Source organism: Condylura cristata, unplaced genomic scaffold (genome assembly GCF_000260355.1).
Source record: "Condylura cristata isolate star-nosed mole 26May11 unplaced genomic scaffold, ConCri1.0 scaffold00030, whole genome shotgun sequence".
NCBI classification, from domain to species: Eukaryota; Metazoa; Chordata; class Mammalia; order Eulipotyphla; family Talpidae; genus Condylura; species Condylura cristata.
Window position 1 is genome coordinate 20751193 of NW_004567131.1, and position 9964 is coordinate 20761156.

General features: G+C 36.3%; 1 protein-coding gene across 1 annotated transcript in view; it reads left to right on the forward strand.

Annotated features, from left to right (window-relative positions):
• Positions 1-1014: 1014 nt before the first annotated feature.
• TMEM236 (transmembrane protein 236) overlaps positions 1015-9964 on the forward strand; it is a 30475-nt gene continuing 21525 nt past the window's right edge. Inside the window, exon 1 of the mRNA XM_004691280.1 lies at positions 1015-1271. Coding sequence (XP_004691337.1) covers positions 1015-1271 — 257 coding nt within the window. The remainder of the gene's footprint in view (positions 1272-9964) is intronic.

Here is a 9964-nt window from a genome sequence, read left to right on the forward strand (position 1 = left end):
CAACACCTGCCACCCAACCTTCTCATCTTACCTTCTCTTCCCATAGTTCAAAAATTGAAATGTCTGTTAACAAGGCAGATAATCAATACCTGTGTTATTTTGTTGTTGTTCATAGATTAGTTTCCTGCATTGACCTATAAACATCTTTAGGGCAGGAACTTTCTGTCATTCATTGATCTTCACATCCCAACATGTAGCAAACTGCTTATCACAGGGGGTCAAAAGTGGTTTTCAAAGGTAGACTATTTGTGCAATCAGTTGTTGTCTTTTAAATATTTGATGTGTATATCCAAATATTTGGATTAGATATAAATAACTCTGAATGTGTTAATCCTGATAATAGGTTCCTAATATCACCCTGTTGGTTTCCTGGCTGGAAAAATAAAAATAACATTAATCTATGTCATATTGCAATTAATGTGCAATAACAAATATTTCATGTACCAGGAAACAGTCTATTTAGAAAGTTGGCACAGTGAATCCAAGCTCCCTTTCAAGCACTGTGAAGAAAAGTGATGAGTAGTTTTCCAAGATGAAAACTACTCTTTGAAAAGGATGGTGGGTATCTCTTTGTCTGAATTTCCTGAGCTATAAAACAGGATTGAAATTACATGTGTTCTTCCCTTTTAACTCAAGTTATATTATCCCAGTGTTCTACTTAAGAATAGTTAAATATTAAATAAGTTTTTTGTGCTAAATTAGCAATAAACACATTTCAGAAATCTATTTTTACTAGTGTTCCAGAGTATGTACAGAGGTTCATCTGACATCTGATAACAATTATACAAACACATTAAGTGATCACCTCCACAACTGCTGTTTCTTTAAGAGAACTTCGTTGTTAAGTTGAAAGATCATTGAACCATATGAGGGTCAATAAAAAAAAAAAGTCACTGTTTAGTGATTGGAGTACAAGGAACTTGATCCTAGTTCAGTACTGTGTCCATATGCTACTCACAACTGAAGCCGGAACATTTGCTTGTCAGCAGCTCACAAACTATGAGGATGCTAACAATGCCTTCTGGAAAAAAAATCAAGCTTGTGATTTTTGAGCTCCTGGAGTTGGCTGCCTTTTCTATTCCCACACTTGTGGTAATGGAACAGTTTGCTAAAACCTATCATAACATAATGAATAACTCTGAGAAAACGCATTATTGGTTGATTGTTTCCTGTTCTATTGCCTATGTGGCTTCAGCAAGTCTATTGATTTGGGTTCCCGTAAAAGTTCTCTTCTTCAAGAAGCGTCATCTTTACCAAAAGATTAAAGGATGGTGAGTAAAAGAATTCTTTAGCAGAAAATTCCCTAGAATGCTGTCAGAGATACTTTCTTATGTAATATGTAGCATAACATAAATGTACATGTGTAAGATTAATGGGAAATCACAATCACCATTTCTATAAATGTACTGATTGTATGGCATCTTCTATAATTTCCATACGGTTGTTTTTTATAATGAATTACTTGTGTTAGTACATTTGGATTTACCATGTGTCCACAGTATCCTGAATGGTATATGTTGGGTTTAATTTCACTTACACTAAACTACATAAAGTTTTCAGTTAGCTTATTATTTTTTGATAAAGTTAAATTTATGATATGAGATTTTGTTTTTGTGTAAGACTTAATGTCTATTTTTGAATGTTTTCATTGCATTGTTTTACAGGCATCCTGTGACCATTAACCAACTGAAATTTTAAAAATTAAAAAAAATAATAATACTTTGTTGGTAAATTCTATGACCTAGGTTGAGGGAGTACTTCATTAGTAATATTCAAAATACATTAATGGGTAATGTTATTTTAGCTAAAACTGCAGCTTATCACTTTATTGATCCATGTAAAAATAAAGTCTCTTGATAGTAATCTTGATACTAATATATTTTTTTCCCTTCAGACCCTCAACAACTGATTTTTGCTCATCTGGGATTTTTTGGATAAAGTTAAATTTTCTTTCATACTTATCTTTTATCTCGAGAACAAACTGAAACATGTGAAATCATGGAACTTTACATAACTTTAACATAAGCAAGAGCAGAACTGTAAAATAGTTAAATCAATTCAGCTAGAAATATTGCTGGTAGGAGCAGAGGGGAGAGCTGAAGTGTGTGGTCTGCGAAGCTCTCTTGAGGTACTGATGCTTGGATGTGGCCCAGAGAAACTTGCCAGGGACTGAAAGTTCCCAGTGGGTATGTCTTGAAAGGTTTCTGGAGATTATCAGTGACACATAAGGGTTTCCCAAGCTTTGATACAAAGCCTCGGAATCACCTAATAGGGAATTGAAGCTGACCTGGATCCTCCATACCTTGCTAGGAGTTACAGTGAATGTCCAGCCAAGAGTTTTGAGACAATGGTGGGAGGTCCCAATGACCTTTATTTCTGGTTTTTTACACCAGCTTAAATTCCTAATGCCCTAGGTTCTGAAAATTAATCAGGCAATAATACTCCCCATATAATTTAATAGTTTATTATTATTGTTAGGCTATAATTGCATCTTTACTAATCTGTTTGTGCTATAATATATATATATATATACACACATATACATATATATATATGTGTGTGTATATATATATATATATATATATATATGAACATGTGTGTGTAATTCACTTAATTTTGCACCACTCCAGGACAGGAGTTAAATATTTTCATGAGTTTATCATTATAAAGCCCAAGGAAAAACTGATTAGAAGGTTGAAGCAACTTTTCTGGATAGTAGTTAGTGAGTGGAAGGGCCAGACTTTGGACCTAGTCCATTTCATGTTATACAGTTGGTAATTTTAGCACTATCTACCTTGGCTCTTAGAAGGGCAAGGCCCCAATCTCTTGGGGCAGCTGAGAGTAAGGAAGAGAGCAGTTTTGCATTCCCAGCCCCCAGTGTACACATTCCTTTGCTATATCTGGTCCATTTACTTCTCTTAAACTTAGGTGTCTGGAACAGTCACAGCAGTGACATTCCTGAGTACCTTTTTCCCCTTCTTTTCTTTTGAAATATTCTTCTAGAATTTAGTGTGTCTGTGGGTGTGGCTAGCCACAAGTATTCTAAGTAGTTTCATGGAGATGACTTGTGATCTGTAATTTCAGTGAAACTATTATGTGGTGTTCCCAGTCAAGGACACCATCACAGTGTTTTCCTTTAGTGGCATAGGATAGAAGATAAAGTGAATGAGCAGTCTTCTTGTTTAGCACTATTCTAATAGTACCCTTTCTATGACATTTATGCTTTATGAAAATCCAGTGAGATAGGTGGTAGTATTCTCATTTTATTGATAAAGAAATGGAAACTTAAAGAACTAATTAACTTTGTCAGGTGATAAAGCTGATAAATGGTGAAATAGGGATTTATAAATCCTAACTGGTTTGATTCTGTGCTTTGTCCTTTACCTCATGCAGCTTTTCTTTTACTCTTTCTGACTTGAATGCCTAGTGTATTTAAAGAAAAATGCAATTATTTTAATGCCACTAAGATGCATTTCCTCCAAAGATATGAATTTGGAAAGTATATATGATTTCTAAGAATGTGTATTTTCAATTTAAAAATAGTTAGTAATGGAAAGTATGTCATGCATTTTACATAATAGGTGGAAATAATATAATAGTTGCTATTACAGAAAGTTAGGGTAGAAGTATGCTTTTTAAAAAAAAGATTTATTTATTTATTTATGCATACAGAACTGGGGTATAGGCCAGAGATGTAGAGGTGGTGAGAGGATTCACCAGAGACAGAGTGGGAAGCAGAATAGGCTGACTAATGAAGTACACCGCTGAGGGGAGCAGTGGGCGGGTCAGGAGAGGTCTGCCATGCCATGTGGATCACCTCCAGGCCAGGGAATCAAACTCATGCTGAAGTGGCTTTAGCTTCTTAGTGTTGTGCTTTAACTTGCTGCACCATCAGGGAGGGCCCAGAAGTATGCTTTATTATTTTTTATTAATACCTAAACAGTAGTTTATGTGAAATTTATAAAACTTTAGTTTTCACATATTTATTAATGATGACAATCCCTGTAGTTCCATATTGCCATGTCCTCTGTGAGAGGATTCTGTGAGAGTAAGTTATTCAGCAGGTAACAGTTGTGCTTTGGGAATACAGCTGAAATGTGCATATCAGAAATCAAATTCTAGTTTCAACATTGACTTGTGAGACCATTGAAGGGTCTTTTTTTTTCTTTTTTCTTTTTTTTAGAGATTTATTTATTTGTGCATACAGAACTGGGATACAGGCCAGAGGCTCAGGGCGGGGTGAGAGGAGTGGGGAGCAGAACAGGCAGATCAACGAAGTACACTGCTGAGGGGAGCAGCGGGCGGGTCAGGAGAGGTCTGCCGCACCATGTGGCCACCTCTGGGCAGGTGGAATTGAACTCATGCGGAAGTGGCTTTAGCTTCTTAGTGCTGTGCTTTAACCCACTGCGCCACCAGGGAGGGCCACATTGAAAGTTCTTTACATTCTTTCAACTTCAGTTATCTTACCAACAAAATAGAAATACCCTAGTTTCTTACATTTAAGAAACTGAATATAATGATGCATATAAATCCTCACATAGTCCTGGAACATAGTAAAGACTCAATGAATATTAGTATTATTACTGTAGAGTTTGTTTAATCCTCACAATGACCAAGAAGTGGTAGAAGCAATGATAAAACCAAAGAAAGTTATATGCTAAAAGAAACTCTGTCTTCTTAATTGTTTGAAGATTAATTCAGATCCATATGGAGAGGTCAATACTTAGTTATAAATTGTTTTGCATTTACATGGTAATTTTATGTTTTATTTTCTCATTCAACCTGTATCACACCATTGTAAAGTTGACTCACAGAGAAGGAAGCAATCTCTGGGAGATTTAAGACATCTACTACAGCAACAGTAGAATGTGAACTTTAATCCTGTGCTCTTTATTCTTGTTAATCACTTCCTCATTTTTTTAGAATAATTGTTCCTTTATATCTTTTATAATTTATAATAAATTAGGGAGATTAATTATAACTTATAAGAAATGAACAAAACCTTTTTACACAGACACACTTGCATATCCCAGTAAATAAGAGAAATCTTTTTTCAGGATATCAGTGATGAACCCATGGAGCTATGGTTATCCTGAAATTAGAGAAAATTTCCAGGCAGATGGGACCTGGGAGCAAGGGTAATCCTAGAGGATTCTTGGAAATTCTCAGATTGGCTTGGGATCCAGTCTTGTTTAGTAATTCTTTGGCATTCTGCAGAGTACAATTATTTTATGGACCATGGTATGTCAGGAATTCTAGAAAGTGCCTACTTTGACAGACACCCGTGTTTTGGGCTACACGTTTCCTTACTTAAGTCTGTAACATATTCAGTGAGATTTTGCTATTGTTCTATTTTAGGTAGAGGTAGAATAGTGTAATTGTAGTTTATATTGTCATAATCACATAAAATAGCAAATATTCATTGAATAGTTAACACATACCAAGAATAGTTGTACAAGCTTTGCTGTATTAGTTAATTCTAGTACATAAAGGACACTTAGCGGGCTCATTTTGAAAATTATGATAATTGGCCCAGAGAGATTGAAAGACCACCTGGTCAGTAATGGAACCAAGACTGACCCAAGACAACTGGTGTCTTGCGCACCTTCCTGTTCCATAGTGGTACATGGAAGTGTCCTGCACCTGCTTTGCTTCATCACCTCTTCTGCTCTTGTTTCTCTCAGTGGATCTGTGATCAACTTAAATACTTTGTCATGGTAGGAAGATTTACAAACTATTTCCTGAAGTATCTGTAAGAATTATAATGTAATATGAAATGATCTATGTTAAAAATGTTCAGGTCCTGAGAATACTATTGTGGTTTCTTACCAACATTAATAATGAAACAAAAATACTAGCTTTTCTTAATAATAAAGAAAATAAGATGCAACTTATTTGTCATTCAAGTTCAAGAATCTCATAATGTTAGAAAATGTCTAGCAGAGTTGTAATTTAGTACATACTAAATGATGGAGGGAACAGTTAAATAAAATGAAGTATCAATCCAAACTTTTATTTATCCAGAACAAAATAACAACTTGTACTTGAAAATGTCAACTTACTGGTAGCATACTCTTACAATTTTATGGGTACTTACATATTTTTACAATGTTATGGGTTAAATAATATGCTCCAAAAGGAAGACGTTGAAGCCCCAAGCCCCAGCACCACAGAATTTAATGTTGTTTAGAAAGGGGGTCTTTCCAGAGGTAATACATTTAAATTAGATCACTAGAATGGGTCCTGATCTAACAAAACTATTGTCCTTATAAAATGGAAAAATTGGAGAAAGATACAGAACAGGGTGACACATACACAAGTCAAGGGATGCCAGAAAGTTTCAGCAACCCATCAAAAAGTAGGGAAGAAGCCTGAAACAAATTTTGCCTGAGTGTCTTCTTTAGGAACTAACCTCACTAACACCATGACCTAGGACTTCTAGCTTCCAGAATTGCACCACAACATTCTTACTCAAATTGCTGTTGCCTAAGTCATCCTAGTAGAATATTTTGTTATGATAATCCTAGGAAAGTAAAACAGATTTCACTACCTGAAAGTGAACAAATAACTAAAAATGTGAAGTGCTTTTGGAATTGGATAATGGATCCAATCAAACTCAGTCTGAAAGAGTTTGAAATGCTTAAAAGAAAAGCAACATTGCCTAGAAAATACTCTTGGTATTTTCTATCAGAGAATACATAGACTGACAGAGCAAAATGCTAACGAGTTCCTAGTGAGCTCTTAGACAGAAATGGAGTCTCAGGCAGACAGAAATAAATAGAAATTAGAGAAAAGATAAATTCTAGTGTGATTTGGCAGAAAAAATTATGTTCTATTAGTAGAACATAAAGTCTATAAGTGATGAACTCAGATATTTAGCTGAGAAGATTGTTAAGCAAAGCATTAAATGCATTGTCTGGTTTCTCCTTGCTGCTTAAAATGTAAGAGGGAGCAGACAAATGAAAGAATGAATAGTGAAGCAACAACTTAAATATTTGGAAAATTCTCAGCCTGTTCATATTGCAAAAACTGAGAGATCATGTTCTGGAGAGACACCAAGGGTGTGACTTGTGAATCCAGTCAACTGTCTCAGCAGAAACTCTGCCAACTTGGGCAGAAGGGGAAGAGATGGGACAAAATGAAGAAAGGTTGTCAGACTTCTGGGATTCCACAGGCAGGAAATGGGCTCATAGAACTTTACAGCTAATAAGAATTATCACTCAAGAAAAGGGAAGAATGACTCTGACAGTGCTTCAGAAGCTTGTAGGCCACCATGGTCACTCTGGGCCCAGAGTTCTCTCCTTTGATCTGCAGAGCTTCCACCTATGATTAAGGAAGTGAAGCCCCCATCTTGACAGACCCAGAGGACCAAGTACACAGTTCCCAGAGGATTATCCCCAAACCTTACTAAAAAATTTCACCTTGATATATTTTTACTAAATATTTCAAAATATAAATTTTATCTTTTTAAAAATTCTTTGATTTTTACTTAGTTACATACCTGGTGAATATGACATGGTCAAGCCTTAAAATTAAACATTCTGAGTTTCTTAGTTGTTTGGAACCCATGCTTCCTCCCTTTCTTTTTTTTTTTTTTTTCCTTAAAGATTTATTTATTTATGTGTACAGAGCTGGGGTACAGGCCAGAGGTGTAGGGGCAGTGAGAAGATTCACCAGAGCGAATGGGGAGCAGAACAGGCATTGAAATATACTGCTGATGGGAGCAGCGAGCTGGTCAGGAGAGCTCTGCCATGCCATGTGGGTCACCTCCAGGTCTGGGGATCAAATTCATGCTGAAGTGGCTTTAGCTACTTAGTGCTGCATTTACCTACAGTGCCACCAGGGAGGGCTCTCCTTTATTTCTTTTAACTTCCATCTTTTGGAATGCCAGCCTCAGTAATGTATTTTGGAAGCAAATAATATTTTGCCTGGTTTCACCAGTTTGCAAATGGAAAGGAATTTTTGCACCATGATTAATCATATCCAAAATCCCACCCATCTCACTGATTTGGATGGTTTAAATGATGTGTTGGGGTCTGTTAGTCAATGACATTGAAATTTTGGACTTAGAGTTGATGCTGGCTTGATTAAAACTTTTGGAGATACTGGGGTAGACGGGTTTAAATTGTACAAAGGAAGAGCATGAACTAGGGCTGGGATCAGAGGGAAACTGTTAAGATACGAATTATGTTCCCCACCCCCCAAAAGAGAAATACTGAAGTCCTAACCCCCAGTACCTCAGAATGTGAGTTTATTACCACAGGCAATAATTAAAATGAGATCATGAGGAAGGCCCTAATCTAGTAGGAATGGAAACCTTAAAAAAAGGGAAAATTTGGAAACAGATATGCCTATCAAAAAGATTGTAAGGAAACCAGGGAGATGTCATGTGAAATGAAGACAGAAATCAGGGGGATGAGTCTATATGCCAAGGAATGCTGCAGAGTGTCAGCAATCCATCAAAGTCTACAAAAAAAAAAAAAAAAAGGCTTGATACAGATTTGCTTTCCCCACACTCAGAGTGAAACAACAATGCCGACATCTTGATTCTGGACTCCCAACTTCCAGACCTGACACATTTTATGCTACTTAAATCACTAGTTATGGCTATCCTAGGAAACTAATATAGTGAGTAACAGACTTTGCTAGAAATAGCCCAGACATTTTGAAGGTAAATTGTATCCTCAGTTATAAAATAAGTGACACAGCTTCAACTGAAGTTAATAACATCATATCATGGCTGAAATGAATAGGAGGTATCAGAGTGTTGATGAGGTCACATCCCGATATTTACCAGTCAGTCATCTCCCAAGGAAATGACTAAAAGAACAAAGATCCAGAAACCACGGGATAGGAATAAGTAATAGGACTTCAGACTCAAGAAGTCTGAAGTCTCAGCTCAACTGAGATGGAATGTGTTTTAGAAGTCAGATATCTTCAGGTACTTTGATGCTTTCACATAGATACTTTGAGTTCACAGGTAAAGCGACTTTAGGAGACACAATTTAGGGAATCATTATATGAGTGGTTGTTTATGAGAGCTGGTGAGAGTGCTCAAAAAAAAAAACAGTAAAAGGGGGGAAATCAGAGGACAGTGGGGAGGGTTACTGAACATGGGCAGATTTGCTGATATATAACAGGGCAGAGATGAAGTCTACAAAGAAAGGTGGAGAGAGTGTGACATGGTGGCAGATTTTATATCAATATAGGAAGTAAGAAAGAATATTCTCATTCTCATTTATAAGTAGTTGATTCTCTTTAAAGTCAGAAGCAGATTATTTGTAATTTGGGAAATAGGATGGTAATAAACTCTAAAGTGCCTTCCAGCTTTAGGATTCTGTGGTATGTCAACATTTTAACTCCAAGCAAAGGGGAAGGGTAGATTTCTAGAAATGAAAGTATGTGCTGAAAACATTTAAAGAAAATTATTACTCTGTCAACAAAGACTGGGATAGAATTTTGGGGAAAGAACACATCAGTCAAGGACACCTTTTTCTAAATGCTGTCAGATACCCAGTATGTGTTTAAAAAAAAATTACTCTTCTTTATTACTTGGGCAAAAACAACAAGGACAAATGGTATGACACTGTACACAAATATCTGAAAATTTGGGGAACCATGGCAGAAACACCAGTGTATGGCAGCCCTGAAAATGAGCATCTACTGGGGTGAGGAAATGTCATGGAGAACAAGGACCTTAGGCAATTTGGTAATGTGTTGCATTGCTAGGGAAGAGAAGAAAATGTAAATATGTTCTTGCTGATTTACTGGGTATGGTGCCACAAGAAAAAGAAAGCCTGGGGTCAAGTATGAAAAAGATACTGTCTCTGGTGAATCTTCTTATCCCCCAACAGCTCTGGCCTGCACCCCTGTTCTTGTATGCATAAACAAGTAAGTTTAAATAAAAAGAGTCAGAAGAATTTCATATAGTCATAAGGATGAACTATCCATCCATCCATCCATC